We start from the raw sequence: 17,414 nt of genomic DNA, 5'->3' as shown, positions 1-17,414 counted from the left end.
CTGAGGACAAATAAGAGTGAACAAAACAGTGATTACTGCCACATCTCAGTGGAGGGAGATGGACAAGACAAGTCAACAGTATATATACTGTGTCAGAGGAAGATAAGAGCAGCAGAGAACCACAAGGCCAGGAAGCAGGTCAAGTCCATTGTCGTAAAGGCGCCATCAAAGCGGACTCCTGATCATGAAAGGCCCTGAATGGATCTTGCAGGACCCCTGCCCTGGAAGCCATTGTGACAGTGACTCTGGGTTCTAGAGCTCAGGCCTAGGGGTGGACAGAAGGCCTGCAGAAGGAGGTGGAGGAGAGGAACCTTAGTGGAGTTTAGTGGGTGGGCCATAAACGCCCTCCAGGGGGCAGCACAGCCCAATGTGTCAGAAGGGCCACAAAGACTCCCTTTACCTCTGTGATGGGTAAGATAAATTTATGTTGAGGCCACCTTGTCTCCCTGTTCATGGATCCTCCCCCCACCCCAGTGGGCTCAGTCTTGGATGACACCCCCTTTTGCTGTTCTTCCCATCCTTGGGAGCCCTCGGCTGTGTGTTGTTGTCAGGGGCTGACCACTCATTTCCAGCTAACAGCAACCCTCTGCACACAGAGGTCCAAATCGCCCGTGTGGCAGCGAGCAGCGGGCAGCCTGAGGAGCTCGTGTCACAGGCCCTCGCTGCCCGGGGACACTACGTGGGCCTCTTTGAGACTGGGTTCTGGCTGGGGAAGGGGCTGGAGGCTCTAGGGTCACATCCTGTGTCTCTCCCTCAGGACATCAGTGACCAGCCTCCATGAGGCCCTGGATCAGTGCATGACTGCCCTGGACCTCTTCCTCACCAACCAGTTCTCAGAAGCACTCAGCTACCTCAAGCCCAGGTAAGGTTCAAGTGCCAGTCAGCGGCTGGTGTGGTGCTCATGGCTGGAGTATGTGTCCCATGGGCTGTCTGGGAGAGAAACCCTGTGTAACTGAACTGTTCAGTTCAGATCTGGGTCACCCTGAACCTTGGGAGACCCATAAAAATGGCTCTGCTTTGCCATCCCCTAGTCTGTAAGCAGCCAGCGCCTTCCCCCAGTTCCCTGTGACTCTCTTGGGTTTTATGTTCTGGAGGTCTCTTTGTACTTTTAGTTCTTGTTCCCAGTGAGTCCCCTCGGATTTTCTCCTTCATCAATACAACTCCTCCTCTCCGTTTCCCCTCAAAGCACCAAGAGACCTGAGTTGTTTATGTTGCTAAACAGTGTAGGATAGTAATGAGAGGTATTAATGTAGCCAATTCTTCTTCCCTTTGTCTTATCAGGAGCCCCAGTGGTGCTGCAGAGTAGGCATTAGACTGCTAATCTGAAGGCTGGCATTGACAGGATGAGGTAACAGGCATCAGAAGACTCCAAACAAACAACAAAATCATATTGTTGAGAATGAGGGGGATCCGAGCAGAGACCCAAAACCCATCCGTAGCCAATGGGACTTCCCCTCACAGAAGGGTCAAAAGGAAGGGATGAGTCAACCAGGGCGAAGTATAGCACCGATGCAACACACAGTATTCCTCTGGTTCCTTGAGGCTTCCTCCCCCCTACGCCCACCCCGCCATCATGACCCAAATCCTGCCTTTCAGTGCGGGCTCTGCCAGAGCATGTGCACAGGTACAGATAAGAGCTCACGCACAACACACGGAGTCCAGGTCAGATAAACTCCTCAGGAACAGAAATGGGAGTAACGATACCAGGAGGGTAGTAGGAAGGTGGGGAGAGGAGGTGGGAAGAAATCAAGGGACGAAGGGAGAAAGCGGTTGGTGTAAGATATGAAATTAATAATAATTTATCAAGGGGTCACGAGGGAGGGAGAAAGAGAGGGTAAAAAGAGGAGCTGATACCAAGGGCTCAAATAGAATGTAAATGTTTAGAAAATAATGATGACAACATACGTACAAATATGCTTGATACAATTGATGTATGGATTGTTATAAGAGCTGTAAGAGCTCCCAATAAAATGATCATAAAAAAATCAATCAATCAATAAAAGCCTCACCCTGTGGTAGACAAGGATTTAACTTTCCTACCCCCTTCCAACATCCTCCTTTTATCATCACATCACAGTATTCAGCTAAATCCATAATCCATGTTCATATGATAACTGTAGTTTGTGTTCGCTGCAGAGACAATAGTATATTAGATAGTATTTCCTTTCTGGGATTAATAATTGTCTTTTTTCCATTTCTCTAATTTGCTACACATTTATACTGAAATCTTTGTAACTGCCACTTCACATCTAACTATTGCAGTTTTTTCCCCAGAATGCTCAAACATTTATCAGGTGAGTTCCCATTTCCCGGCTGGCCTTTTCCAGATGGTGGGCCGGGCTACTGGCCACACCCAGGTGTTTCCTGGAACCTACACCTCCTACTCCTGTTTCCTGGATTGGCCTTTTGAAAAAAAATTTTTTTTCTCTCATTTACTACATACAGCATGCCCTCTGGAAGCTTCCTAACACGTGAATGTAATGCCCCCTCCCCCAGTCCCCAAGAATTTGGAAGGCCTTGCTCCCGCTTTTTAGCCTCTAGGGTAGCTATGAAAGCCCCCTGACCCTCCTTACTTTGTGATAGCTAGCCTGTTTTTATACCCAGCTCTGCAAGTGGGTAAGCTCTTCTCTTTCATCCCTTCAAGCCTGACATTTCAGAGATGGGCCCGGATGAGCCTTTTTATTCAGTTTCATTTTATTGGGAAACTGTCTTCCAGTTCCAGGGCATTCTCTTGGGTGACTACACCCTCTTTCCTTTTTGTGGACTTTCTTTATTGATCTCCTGAGCAGCCTTTCTCTGCCCCTCACCCCCGATGTCTGTCTGTCTGTCTACTTTCTAGGGGGCTCTTCAGCGCCATCATTCGACACGTCTGTTGGTTTTTCTCGATTTCTCTACTCATGATTAATTTCAAACCCAAACCCTCTGCCATTGAGTCAATTCTGACTCCCAGCAACCTTTTTTGGAGTTTCTTAGACTGTCAATCTTTACAGGAGCAGACAGTGATTGCTTTCACAGCGTTCTTTATTGGTCTCTGGATGCTCTTCCCACCCGCCCCCCACATCTTCTTCTTATTGGTTTATGGGTACATTATCTTTATCTCCACATTTGGCAATGAGTGTCCTTAGGCTAATGCCTGGCATGTTATAAGTGCTGTAATTCATACTTAATGCTTTTGTCATGTCAGAATATGATCTCTCCTTTAAATGTTTTATGTGTACGGTTTCCTGCGTACTCTCAGCTCTGCCTAGAATCCTGTCTAATGGCTTGGGAATCCCAGTCGAGTGGGGGTGGGGGGTGGCTGCAGGGGCTTTCCTCAAACACCGATGACCCCTGGCTGGGTGTCTGGTCCTATTTGAGAACGAGTTAATTCAAAGGCTGACCCGAAGGTCCATGAGCCAAGCAGCCTTGTTATAGTCATTGGAGAGAGTCACTTCTGGTTGATCTGGTGGAGAGCTGGCTGACAGCATCGGGGGTGGTTCAGCTTCTCCAGAAAAAAAAATCCATAGGCCCTAGGCCGGGACCATGAACCCTAGCTGCATGAGCTCAGGGCTGAGGTGAGAGGCCAGGTGCACCCTCATGTCTACTGCACACTTTCCCGTAGGCCCCTCTCCACAACCTTTTCTTTTTTCAGATCTGTTTCTGTAGGTTGTCCTCTGTCAAACCCAGCTTCTCCAAGTCCCCACGAGCTACTTAACTAAATTTAATTTAACTCTAGACTTAGCGAGCCCATTCTGCAGAGTCAGGTATGAATCCTCTTTGGGCCTTGGGGAGGTAGCCAGGCCTATTGGGGGGCAATGGCTCAACCTCTGGAGGAGGGGTGGGGCTAATGGTCTATTCACACCACTGATTAAGATAAGGAGAAGGCCCCCAGTGTTGGGCCCATCTGCCTGGTATCAGCCCCACAGCTCACTGGGTTTGGGCAGGGCAGGGCAGGGCAGGACAACCAGGTCTGCACTAAGATGGTGATATGGGAAGCAGGCCAGGCCCTATCCTGCTCCCTCCCAGTGTTCGTAGAAGGCTTTCCAGCACCACTTCCCTCCTGTTAATTTCTTTCCCTCCACCAGAGGGAGCAGGCCCCAGTCATTGGACCCTACTGTCACTGGAAACTGGCTATTTCCGGGCCTCTTGGCTTCCACTCTGCCCTGCCCTAGCTTGGGCACAGACACGGGCCTTTCTCTGACTCCCCTGTTGCCCAGCTAAGAACTGCCCTTACCTTGGTCTGCCTTCGAATGATCCCGCAGACTTGGGGCCACCAGAAAGGATCCGAGTACAGAAGAAAGCACGTGCAATGGCTGCCGGAGGCCCTCAAGCTATACCCACCCACAGCAGGGTCACCGGGCCAGCAGTTCCCTCCATAGCCTCTGCTGTTCTCAGGAAGGCAGTCTCTCAGAGAGGAACCAACACTGGCCTCCCTCTAAAGGAAGGCTCCCACAGAGGGAGAGTAGCCTGGAAGCTGTTTCTTGCTGTCGTTGGGAGCCTTCAAGTCTGTCCTGACTCCTATAGACCCCATGTGACAGAGTGGAACTTCCAAGGTCGGTCACCTGTCCTCTCGACCTCAAAACAACTGGGTAGGTTTGAACCTGCAACCTTTCTTTCAGAAATTGAGCTTTTAACAACTGTACCACCAGAGCGCCATAGAAGAAGCTTAGCTGTTTTTGTCTTAACCTCTGTCGCATCCCAAAAAGGATGTTTCCTTTTGTGTTTTAGAACTTTCCTCCAGAGATGAGCCAGTCAGGGTGCGATGTAGCAACGATGAAAAATACAACTTTCCTCTAGTTCCTAAATGCTTCCTTCCCCCCACCCCCACTGTCATGATCCCAATTCTACCTTCCAAATCTGGCTAGACCAGAGGATGTACACTGGTGCAGATAGGAACTGGAAACACAGGGAATCCAGGATGGATGATCCCTTCAGAACTAGTGGTGTGAGTGGCGATACTGGGAGGATGGCAGGAGGGTTGGGTGGAAAGAGGGAACTGATTACAAGGATCTACATATATAACCTCCTCCAGGGGGATGGACAACAGAAAAGTGGGTGAAGGGAGACGTTGGACAGGGCAAGATAAGACAAAATAATAATTTATAAATTATCAAGGGTTCATGAGGGAGGGGGGAGCGGAGAGGGAGGGGGAAAATGAAGATCTGATACCAGGGGCTTAAGTGGAGATCAAATGTTTTGAGAATGATGAGGGTAACGAATGTACAAATGTGCTTTACACAATTGATGTATGTAGGGATTGTGATAAGAGCTGTATGAGCCCCTAATAAAATGATTAATAAAAACAAAGAACTTTCCCCCAAACGATATATGCTGTTAGCACACCACCCCCATGCTACCTCCTGCAGACGTCTGCAGAGGGAGGGTGTCAAAATGACCTGCCCAGCCCCCTTGAAAGTCACTAGTCTAGAGAAAGCACAAACTCTTGCTGAAAAGCTGCCTTCCTTTCCATTTACAGCCATCTAGGCTTCAGGAGACGCGGAGGGTCAGCCCTTCAGAGTGTCACGTCACCGCACATGCATCTTCTTTGACTGCCCTCATTCTGTATGGTGGGGATATGCACGCTGAGAGGTGGCTCGACTTACCAAGCACCCCCACCCCAGCTTCTGCTTTGACTGTGCCCACTCCACTTACGGTTTCTTTTATGTAGCACAGTGTCTATCTCTAAGCACTGCCTCTGGAACATTCTAGCTAGCAAGTTAAATGTTCTAGATGAACGAATGACCACAGGTCACAGATGGCAGAAGACCCGAACCCACAGACCCATGGCCATGGAGTTGAGTCTGGCTTCACAGAGACCCTATAGAAGATAGTAAAACCGCCCCCCAGGTTTCCCAAGATGGTAATCTTCATGGAAGCAAATTGTCACTTCTATCTCCTGGGAAGGGGCTGGTGGAGTCAAAGTGCCACCAGTTTGGTTGGCCGCCAAGTGCTACCAAGTTGCAGAGCCAAAATTCAAACCCAGGCCACCTGGTTCCCCAACCCAGGCTCTACAGGCTGTGGTATCTGGCTGTAGTGCGTGACCGAGTTTACTTTGAATGGGAGAGCCTTCTTTCACAGAGAGAGTGGAGGAGGCAGAGAAGGGCGTGGACAGAGACAAATTGGGAGAGGAGGGGACACATAGGAAGTTCTTGTAAGGTATGTCCAGTGTCCTGGAATTTGATGATGAGGGAAGAGGAGGACTGAGAAGTACAAGTCGGGTTGGACAGCCTCGTGGACACACACACACACACACACACACACACACACACACACACACACCACCCCCAGCTCAGGGTGGTGACCTGTGGGTGTTCTCTGTGTTGCTTAAGGGCAGAGTGTGGGCCCTGGGCTGAGGTCCCTCACTGGGTGCAGCAGAGACTAGAAGGTTAGCACTCCCTAGACAAGTGAGTGGGTGTGTGAGGAAGCTAAGTCGAAGAGCAGAAAGAGACCCAGGATAGAAGTGGGGCATGGAGGTGTGGGAGTCATGGGCAGAAGGGTTGGGAAGCCGAGCCATGTGACGATGATGAGGTTTGGGGCATGATCCTTGGAGGTGGGCAGTTAGTGAGGTAACGTCAGCAGTTCACAGCAGCATCCGGTGGCTGCCCTCCACGGGCTGGCCTGGGCCCAGCAGGGAAGCGGTGAATGACTAACATGAAGGTGTGATCAGAGATATCCCAGAAGGACCCCAAGGGGGAGGGGCTGCTCGGGGAAGCTTTTAGGTATGGATATGGCTACAAAATTTGCGGGCCACATCTGCAAATGCAAAGGTGCATCCCCTGTCCAAAAATTCCTAAGAGTTTCTATGCGATAGCAGAGCTGTAAACCAAGCCTGGTGTCCCATGTGGGGATCCCCGCGGAAACCAACCCAGGGAGGCTTCCTGGACAAAGTGGCATTTCAGCAGGGGCAGCTGGATGAGAAGGAGGCAGTCAGATGGAGGGGAGTTTGAGAGCGCTCCAGGCAGAGGGAAGAGCCGCAGGCCTGTGTGGAGACGCTGGTCCTGACTGGAAGGTGGCGAGTTAGGCAGGTCGAGAAGTGAGAGGAAGGTTCCATGGAGCGATGGTCTGGGCTGGACAGGAGGATAGAGAGCTGGGGCCACGGGCTAATGACAATTTAGGGGCTTCTTCTGGGGTCAGGGAGAGCTATGCTGGAACTAGGGGCCGGGCAGTCATAGGAGCTATTCCCAGCAAGGAGCTGTCTGTGTGTGTTGGGGGGACAAGCAAGGAGGCCCCATAGTGGAGAACGGAGACAGTAGGCTGATAAGAACATGTTAAGGACCTCAAGCGTGCCTGTCAGCCAAGGAAGAGGGGTCCGAAGGCCACTGGTTTTTGACCCCACATGACCCAGGAGTCCAGGTCCTGACACTTGGTCTTCTGAAGGTGCTTTCAGCCTCTCTCCATCCAGATCACCTCGGAGCAGGCCTCCTGTCCCGGAATCGGGTCTGAGTCTGGGTGGGACAACTGTTGCCCTCAGTGGTCTGGCTGCAGACAAGAGCCCTGTGGGGGAGAAACTAAACAGTGGGGTGTAGTGTCCCCAGGTTTGTCTACTTCCCTGTACCTCGGTTCCCAGGCCAGGCTGAGGTGGGGGCTTCCAAGTAGTGGGTCGGGGAGGAGCCAGGATTCTCAGCCACAGGTGCATGTCGAGGCCTTGGGCCTCAGACTAGAAATTCCACTTTGTCTGCCAGCTTCCTGGGGTGAGGCCATCCCTCCTGCCTAGTCCCTGGCTGAGTGGGAGAGGCATAGAAAGGCCGAGTGGGGGAGGCCTGTGTAGGGTGGTGGTGGCGGGTTTTATACTGCCAGGGAAGCCCTTCCTAAGGAGACTTTTAAGCTAGGGGAGTGTGACTCCTGAGATTTGAGGTCTGGCCCTGGCCTGGGCATCCTATGTAAGCCATTTTCAGCACCACAAAGAGAAGGCTTGTTGGAGTTTCGAAGCTCAGAAAACCTACAAGGCTTAGCAGGAGCACACAGCTGGGAGCTGGGGAAGCCAAGCTTTCAACCCTGTCTGAATCCCAAGTTCTGTCCCCATGGGAGGCTCTGTCTCCCTTCTGTGAGCCAGAGCTGCCATGGTCCCAGCACAGACTAGGAGGTATCCCCAAGGCTAGCAGGGCCGAGGAGGAGGGGCACCAGCTTTTTGTTTGCTTCAGAAACCCTTTTCACCAAGGGACACCCAGAAGTTAAACCAAAACCCCTAAACTGTAATTTACAGAATGCTTTATGAGTCCCCAAGAGAGGATGAAACAGCCTCTAGTCCAGTGGTTCTTACCTGTAGGTCACGACCCCTTGGGGGTCGAATGACCCTTTCACAGGGGTCACTCGATTCATAATGGTTAGCAAAATGACAGTGATGAAGTAGCAACGAAAATAATTTTATAGTTGGGAGGGGGTCACCACAAAATGAGGAACTGTATTCAAGGGTTGCAGCATGAGGAAGGTTGAGAACCACTGCTATAGACCTTCGTTCCCTCTCTCTCTCTTCCAAAGTACCTAGCATAAGCTTGGCACTGGGCATTCAGAAAACAGTTAATTAGGGGGGTACATGAAGGTGGAGGCAGGAAGCAGTTGCAGCACCCACTGTGTGCCAGGTACGATCATTCTTGGGCAGCCCAGCACGTTGTCTCTAGTTTGCAGAAGTGGAGATCAGGGCCCAGATATGTTAAGGTTCACTTCAGCCCCTTCCCGCCCAGTCCAGGGGGAGACGAGTTACTGCTCCCCACTGTGTTAGAACAAACACTCCCCCAAAGCCCGACTTCAGGGGAGGCGGGCCTTTGCTGAGATGGACGCAGCCCCTCCTGCCACGGCTGTGCTGGGCCTGGGGGGAGACACCCCCAAGCTCTGTGCACATCTGGGGAACTCGCTACACATTCAGGGTGTCCAGTACCTGAGTTATTGGGAGACAATATGATCCTGGAGGAGGGACCCCTGATTCCCAGTGGCCTCCCGGGCATTTGAAAGCCTTGACCGATGGTCTTGTGAGGGGGTGGGAAAGGGAAGAGCATTGCAAGCTGAGGAGAGAGCAAGGCCAAAGGCTTGGGTGGGATTTGCTGGGAGCCAGTCTGTGTGGGACAGTGTAGCTGACTCCCAGCATCAGGTGCAGAAGGGGCAGGAGGCTGGCAGGCCTGCAGGACCTCAGGTGCCAGGCATCTGGTGTATGTGGACGCCCAAGAGTCTCACCAGAGGATGATGGGAGGAAAGTGACCGGTGGGGAGGCTGCTGCTGGATCTCCTGGAAGCCAGGATGAGGCAGGCCTGGGGCTCGAGGAGGACCCAGCTGGGACTTCAGTGGGGTTAGGACTTGCACCCAGCCTGCCTAAAGTGGGGGCAGAGCGCAAGAGTCAGGGTCTGGGAACTGGAAATGGTGGTGTCAGGTCGACATACTGCTAAGTGCCATTAGGCTGCCACCCCTCCGCACCCTGAACCAATCAGATGAGACCCCAATTAGGGCCACTCAGCAACAAGAGAAGGGGAGCTGGGAAGGCAAGTCGAAGACTCTTGGGTGTCAGTGAAAGAATCAGACCTTGGGTGAGTCCCCGCCCCTCCTGGACTTCAATTTCTCCATCTGTAGACCCGGGGTGGGGTGGCAGAAGGGTGATGTGAAGGCCAACTTTCTAGGGTTCTCCCGCCCCTTCTCTCCGGCAGAACCAAGGAGAGCATGTACCACTCACTGACCTATGCTACCATCCTGGAGATGCAGGCCATGATGACCTTTGACCCTCAGGACATCTTGCTTGCCGGCAACATGATGAAGGAGGCACAGTCCTTGTGTCAGAGGTCAGTGGCATTGGAGGGTGCACAGGGGGGTGAGGCCTGCCCTTCTGTCACCATCGCTGACCCAGGGCCTAAAGTGCCACTCTCAGTGCTGCTCCTTCAGACTCAGAGGTTGTGTCCCCAAGTGCCTTCCCTGCCAGCAGCACCTCCTCGGGGATCCTGTTGGCTTCCAGAGGCCAGTCAGACTGCTGGAAACAAATTCTGATTCTCCTCTCTGGTTAGCTCCTTGACCTTGGGCAAGTTATTCTCTGGGCGCGACTTTCCTCATCTGTAGAATAGGTGTGATGATACAAGGGGCTGCGAAAAGTTCTCCGGGAAAATCCCATATCTCTCTGTTCCCTTTCTCTGTGAACTGTTTGAAGCCCTTTAGTATAGACACTGCGGGTCATCTACTATAGACACTGCAGGTCATCTAGTGTAGACACTGTGGGTCATCTAGTGTAGACACTACGGGTCATCTAGTGTAGACACTGTGGGTCATCTAGTGTAGACACTACGGGTCATCTAGTGTAGACACTGCGGGTCATCTAGTGTAGACACTGCGGGTCATCTAGTGTAGACACTGCAGGATCATCTAGTGTAGACACTGCGGGTCATCTAGTGTAGACACTGCGGGTCATCTAGTGTAGACACTGCGGGTCATCTAGTGTAGACACTGCACGTCATCTAGTATAGACACTGCACGTCATCTAGTATAGACACTGCAGGGTCATCAGAGGGAGGGAAGGAAGACACCCACAGAAGCCTGGTGCGACAGGGTGCTTAGCACACGTGAGCGCCGTGAAGGAAAGTTCCAGCAGACTCCAGAGGAGTGGTCTTGGTCGGAGGCACATACTCACTCTGTCCCTGGGTCGGGCCCATGCTGGCCATTGGCTTCTCAGGGGACCTCAGACCCAGGCCACCCTCTCCCCCTTGCCACCATGTCAGGGAGATAGGCTGTGACATCGCAGTGTGGTGCAAGGAAGCTCAAGGGGTTTTAGGCTCCCGCTGAGAAGCAGGAAAGGCTTCCTGGAGGAGGTGGTCGCTGAGCTGAAGGGTGACTCGGAGCCACCCAGGGCAAAGGGGTAAGGGCCGAGGCTCCAAGCAGAGGCGGCAGCAGAGAAAGAAGTCTGAGAGCAGCCTGCATGTTCGGTAGGGGCTGGGTGGGGGGGACTCACTGTCAGGAATTTACTGTAGCGGGAGAGTCTCCTGGGAGAGACAGTCAGAAACGGTGGGCCTTAGAAACCACACCAAGCACCCAGGCTGCAGGCTGGGCCAGTGCAGAGCCAAAAAGGCCCTGAGCAGGGGTAAATCTTTGAGAAAATTTTCTCTGCAGACAGGTGGAGAGTGAAATGGCACCAAACCCTAGGAGGCGGGGTGGCAGGACAGGTGAGGCCCAGGGAGACCTGAGCTAAGGAGAGGGACGCAGAGACAGGACAGGCTGGGGCTGCCAACAGCTTCCCCAGCCGCACAGTGGTGTTTGGTGTGTGTAAGCTGCCTGCTAGTCATGATCCCACTGGCCATGGTCCTGTTCACCTTCCACCCCACATTGTACTATCTCAGAGAGGTAATGTAACCTTTCTGGATTACAATATCAACCTTTTCCTGTCTGACCCCCAAATCCTTGTTCTTTCTATTAACCGGGCCTCCCTACGACTTTTTTTCAAATAGTGAGGTGACCTGCCACTGCCCTCCCTGATCTCCCCTCCCTCACAGAATGACCAGAGGCCCCCCTTCCCCCTCTAGGCACCGGAAGAAGTCCTCCGTAACGGATTCCTTCAGCAGCCTCGTGCACCGCACCACCATGGACCAGTTCACAGAAGGTGTGGCACTGGGGTGCTGTCCCCACCCCTCTCACTCCGGCAGCCCTGCACCAGGCCCAGGAAGGGTGGAAAGGGGCATCATTCTCCCCCTCACCCCTGAGGGGCCCTGGCCTGGCCGCTGGGAATGAAAGGGTCCGACCTGGGCCTTTCCACGAGTGGCTCTCAGGTGCGGTTGTTGAGGGCAGGTGAGACCACGGAGCTGACAGCTGAGAACCTGCACAGGGAGGAGAGGAAGAGCGGCATCAGGTCCCTGCTCTCCTCGGTTTGGGCTGAGAATCATATGTGCAGTCAGGCTCGTGGCTAGGATTTGTGCCTGTCTCTGGGGATGTGGTTCCAGAAGCCAGCCGACACACGAGGGGAGGCAGCAGTGGGAGAGTGGGCCTTGCTGCCATGCTCTCAGTGGCACCTTTGTGCCCGGCCCGCCTGTGGGGGGCAGCACCAGAAGTGGCAGTGACCAGCCATGGTGGCTTGGGGCTCTTCAGTGCAGGGCAGACAGCCTTGCCCATCTCCAGGGCCCCTGAAGGTTCCTGCTCAAACATACTACCCTCATGCACAGTGGCCAGGCCCCTTCGCAGCCATCTGCTGCACCACTTCTCCTGGCTCCAGAACATCTCTCTGCCTCACCCTATTTCAGACACTTTCTGTAACTCACCCAGGGGCCCTGGCAGCATAGCGGTTATGTGCCGGCCTGCTAGCCACAAGGTCATCTATTCAAAACCACCAGCCACTCCCTGGGAGAAGGACTGGGCTTTCTACTCCCATAAAGAGTTACAGTCTCAGGGTTGTTCTGTGTTGTCTTGTAGATCACTATGAGTCAGACTCAACTCGATGGCAGTGATTTTTGTCTGAGTGCTTTCTGTCCCCAAACAGCTTTGGTTTCCCTGGGTCCCTACAGCGGAGGCCCTTCCTTCCTGGTCCTTCATTTTTCTTTCCCCCCAAATGGCCTAACTCCAATGTTCTACCTCCTGATTCTCCTCCTTGTCCCCATAGCCCTTGGGCTTGCCTGAGTGGGCGCTTTCCCCTTCTCCCATGCAACCCAGGGTCTCCGCTTCCCTGCCTGGGGGTGCTGGGTCCACAGCTCCTACCTAATGAGCAGAACAGGGGTGGGTGGGCAAGGGTCCAGGGGGAGCCACCTCCTGCTTCAGACAGTGTTGCATGCTGGGAAGGAGCCAGGCCTGGGAGATGGGCTCGATGCATGGCTGGCTCAGCCTCCTTTGCCTTTTGGGAAGTAGAGATGGGGAGGATTTGGCCTAAGACTCCTGTCGAGACCCCAGGAGGCTTCAGGGCCTTGGTTTTGTATCTGCAGAGGAAATCCACGCTGAAGTCTGCTATGCAGAGTGCTTGCTGCAGAGAGCTGCCCTCACCTTCCTGCAGGTAGGGACCTGCCACTCGTGCAAGGAGCATGATGGGCCTGTCACAAGCTGGGGCCTTCTAGCAACGATGACTCCGCCGCCCCTGGTGTTCAGACAAGGACTGACACTCATTCACCCCTGCACCCTGGTGGGACTCAACCGACCAGTGCCCACCGAGAGCACATGTCAGCAGGATGGCGCTCCAACCTGGGGAGGGACAGGCATCACTACAAAGCCTGCACTACAAAGCCTGCTTTACACTCGACTTACGTGACAAACACATGCAACACCTACAGTGTAGCAGGCTTTGGGCATCCCTATCAGTTCATTAGGAGCCCTGGTGGTGGTGTTGGGTAAACGTCAGCCTGCTTACCTCAAGGTCAGTAGTTCAAACCCACCAGCCACTCTGTGGGAAAAAAAGGAGGCTGTCCATGCCTATAAAGATTTAGCGCCTTGGAAACCCTAGAGAGCTGGGTTGCTATGAGTCAGAAACAATTGATGGCAGTTTGGGGCGTTATTTTTGGTTCCACAGGTCTATTTTTATAGCCTTCACACATGACATGCTTGTTCACACAGACGTTTACATAAGTCCCTTAATCTTCCTCTCACAAGTCCTGCAAAGCGGGGAGATAGAGAGGAGGAGTCACTTTCCCAAGTTTCCTGGTTAGCAAGTGGCAGAGCAGGGATGTGAAGCCAGGTCTGGCCACCTCCCCTCCCCACACAGCAGGGCGTGTGATGACCGAGCGCAGCCAGCACCCTGCAGCTGTACCTGGAGGGCCTGGGCTATGAATGGCACGCAGTCATTGTGGACTGTGCTCCTCAGGGTGGAGAGGTGCATATGAATTCAAGCATGGGTGTTAGGGCTTTCGCCTTTTCATGTGAGGTCATTGGACCTCAAAACCAGTATGGGTGAATCTCTCAATCTTGGGTTTAGTACTCATGGTGGTCGGTGTACCCCAAAGGACCTTCTGTCTTGTGTTTCCTCATGTGATCACAAGTAGTAAATAAACACCCACACATCCCAGCCAACTGGAGAACAGGAGACTGATGGTCACTTCCCTCCCTCTCTGGGGTCCTCCCCACCTCGTCTCCTGCCTCCCTCCACTAAGGAAGCCACTTACCTGGAGGTTTGTGTTCATCACCCCTTATTCTTCTCTTAGGGCACCCTGGTAGCTGCACTGCTAGCCTCCCGGGACAGACTGCCTGCGCCCTCAGAGATTCACAGCCTCGTAAACCCTGTATGGGGGTCACTGTGGGCCCAAGGTGATTCAAGGGCAGCAGTGGTTTTTGTTTTTTCATTGTAATGCTTCTTTGAAGGAGCCCTGTTGGCACCATGGGATAAGCTAACCACGATTCCACCCCCAGGTGCTCCCCAGAGGAGAGCCGAGACTGGCTGCTCCTGTAGAGGCTTCAGTCTCCGAAACCCGGGGGAGCGGGTCTCCTGCGCCCACTGGGGCCTCTGCAAGTCGGAGTCGACTTGCTGGCAGTGGTTACGCTTCTCTTAGAAGCGTTTTCTCACCAGAGCCCTGTTTGCGCCTGCACAACACATTGTTCCACGGAGTGGCCTCTGAGCGTTACACGGCTTCCAGTCATGGGGACTTGCTTTCGTCACCCAACCTGACATGGCTGCCTGCTATTCCCTCCCTGAAATAGGCCGCCACTGTGGAGCCCTCTGCCAAGGGCTTCTTGGGGTTGTCTGCTTCTTGGCTATTAGGAACAGCGGCACCAGGCACCATGAATTCTCAGCCGTGACTACTGCACCCCTCTAGGGTGTGTGTGTACCCAGGAGTGGAAATGTGAGGTGCTACGTTTTGGTGTTCAATGACCAGTCTGATGAATACCTGCACTTTGTAAAAACCAAACACAAACGCGCACCCATCCTCCCTTCCCGCACAACCCCCACCAAGAAGGAGGCCCCGCTAACACTGGGCTGGGTCTCCCCCAGACCCTTCTCCAAGAACACAGCTATGTACAAACTGAACAGGGGCGGCAAACGGGGTGTGTGGCCGAGCCCTCGGTGTTTTAGAAGTTGTGCTTGATAAGAAAGAACTCATCTGAAATCCCGGGGCCATGAGTCCGTGTTTGGCTGCCCCCTCGTCCCATCCCTGGTCCTAGTCCCTTGGGGTGCCTCACAGAGCTGGGCACAGGAAGAGCAGGCAGGACCCAGAGCCTTGCTTGACCCCCTATCAGCCCTATGACTATGCACACTGTCCCACCTCTTGGCATCTCTCCCCCTGCAGGATGAGAACATGGTGAGCTTCATCAAAGGTGGCATCAAAGTCCGAAACAGCTACCAGACCTATAAGTGAGTGGCCTCGGGGCATATTAGGAGGCTGGGGATCTGCAGCCCCCTCAGGCTGCTGCCCGGGGCTTGAGAAGTGGTGTAACCCCAGGCAGATTTCTGCACACTTGGCCTCTCGACTTTCGAGGACTCTCCTCCCTTCTGGTGTCTAGCTGTGTCTGTTCATTCGCTCCTTGAGGGCCTCATGTGTGTCTGACTCTGTGCTAGGAGAAAATAAAATATAGATTCTGCACAAACCACTTTATGCGTTTGGGGGGGGAGGGGTGGGCAGGTGGAGGCTGATGTAGGAGGAAGACCCAGGACCACCATTTTTTTAGAATAACTGCAGAACTCCTACACATCTGCTATGGCCCAGCCAATGTGGCCGAAATTCAGGGGCAAGGAGTATGTTGTCTTGGTGGGAGGTGGGGCCGGCTTTCCAGGGTGTTACCGGCCGCCGCCAGGGAGCTAGCTGCAGGCCTAGCTTGGGAGGGAGCTCTAGGCGTGACCAGAGCTGGGGCCCAGGCCCAGCAAGGGCCTGACCTGGGCCGGTGTCTCTTTACAGGGAGCTGGACAGCCTGGTCCAGTCCTCACAGTACTGCAAGGGGGAGAACCACAGGCACTTTGAAGGGGGCGTGAAGCTCGGCGTGGGAGCCTTCAACCTGGTAAGTGTGAGGGGCCCCTCCTGCTGGGTTTCCACAGGGACTTGTCTCAAGAGCAATCTCCCCCCCCCCAGCCCCCACCACCCGTGGGGCCCTGACCTTTCAGGGCCCTGCTTAGTGCCTGCTGTGCCTGCCCTGTGCTAGGCACCAGGCCCAGAAATGGGTGCTGGAGCCAAGTCTGGAAGTGTTCCCCAGAGAGTTTGGGGACTGAAATTGGCCACTGGGGGCATCTGTATACTGATGTTGGTAGGTACATGGAGTCCATTGTGAGTCATAGCAACGTGTGTGTATGTGTGTGTGTGTGTGTGTGTGTGTGTGTGTGTGTGTGTGTGTGTGTCCGTAGATGTGAATGCCACCGGCTTCTCATCAGTCGATTCTTTGGAAGCAAATTGCCAGACCTTCCTTCTGAGGAGCCTCTGGGTAGACTTGAACCTCAGCCTTTAGCAGATGAGTGCACTGTCATTGGCAGGCTCCTGAAACAGACATACAACACAAACCAGGCCACTGTCTACTGCAGAGAGCTGGACACTAAGCACTGGCAGAGAAGGAGAGGGCTAAAAGCAGCTGGTGCAGAGCGGCAAGTTCGGAGTGGATGTTGGGGCTGTATCCCGAGGGATGCTACAAGTTCAGGCAGCCTCTTCTCATCAGATTGGCATCTCTGTCCTAGGTGGTGCACTGGATTAAGCATTAGGCTGCTAGCCAGAAGGTCGGTTGTTCAAACCTACCAGTCACTCTTGGGGAGGAGATGAGGCAGTCTGCCTCCATAAAGATTTACAGCCTCAGAAGTGCTGTGGAGCCATTCTGCTGTGTCCTGCAGGGTCACTCTGCGCCAGAACCTACGCCTTGGCAGTGGGTTTGGGCTCTATGTGGACAATGGCCTTTCCAGAAATGGGAGAGGGCAGTGGGAGTGGTCCTTGGGGTGGTGGGTGGGAACTCTGCCCTGCGCCATCCAGCCTCTAGTTCTCTCCTAAGACAAGTGGAAACCGTGAGCCTGGCCCCAGCCCTGAGGAATACAAGCTGCATTCAAGAAGCAGCTCCACCTCTCATATCCACCCACTGTCTGCACCTCCGGTTTTCCATGTTACGTGGGGCAGTCTGTAGTGGTATCGGGGTAGAAATCTCTCCTTCCTTAGGAGACCTGAGTTCGATTCCTGGCCTGTGCACCTCAAGCACAGCCACCCCCGCCTTTCATTGGTGGCTTGCATGTTGCTATGAAGCTGAACAGGTTTCAGAGGAGCTTCCAGACTGAGACAGACTAGAAGGAAAGGCCTAGAAGTTGACTTCTGAAAAATCAAAACCTTCTGCTACTTTGTTTTTCTAGACAGTGTTTGGAATTCTATATCACTCAAAATTAATGGTAAGATCAGTATATCTATATCATTGGCTAAATTAATGGTAAGATCAATAGAACTACCATATGCCCCCTGGGGATAATTTATAACGCCCTCCAATAAAATACTAAAGATGTCTTTAAGGTGAACCAGAGACATATATAAACCACAGATATATGAATGGATTTTGAGCTCACTCTTTATCATAGTCCTAATCCAAAAACATTTAGTTCTTATGACATGGTC

General features: G+C 53.2%; 1 protein-coding gene across 1 annotated transcript in view; it reads left to right on the top strand.

Moving 5' to 3' along the window:
- Positions 1 to 367: 367 nt before the first annotated feature.
- Positions 368 to 17,414, top strand: part of TTC39A (tetratricopeptide repeat domain 39A) — a 29,872-nt gene continuing 12,825 nt past the window's right edge. The window contains exons 1-7 of the mRNA XM_075539757.1: positions 368 to 411; positions 758 to 862; positions 9,612 to 9,743; positions 11,466 to 11,542; positions 12,849 to 12,916; positions 15,135 to 15,199; positions 15,741 to 15,840. Of these exons, the coding sequence (XP_075395872.1) occupies positions 368 to 411; positions 758 to 862; positions 9,612 to 9,743; positions 11,466 to 11,542; positions 12,849 to 12,916; positions 15,135 to 15,199; positions 15,741 to 15,840 (591 nt within the window). The remainder of the gene's footprint in view (positions 412 to 757; positions 863 to 9,611; positions 9,744 to 11,465; positions 11,543 to 12,848; positions 12,917 to 15,134; positions 15,200 to 15,740; positions 15,841 to 17,414) is intronic.

This window comes from Tenrec ecaudatus, chromosome 1 (genome assembly GCF_050624435.1).
Source record: "Tenrec ecaudatus isolate mTenEca1 chromosome 1, mTenEca1.hap1, whole genome shotgun sequence".
Classification (NCBI taxonomy): Eukaryota; Metazoa; Chordata; class Mammalia; order Afrosoricida; family Tenrecidae; genus Tenrec; species Tenrec ecaudatus.
This window is presented reverse-complemented; position numbering and strand designations above follow the sequence as displayed.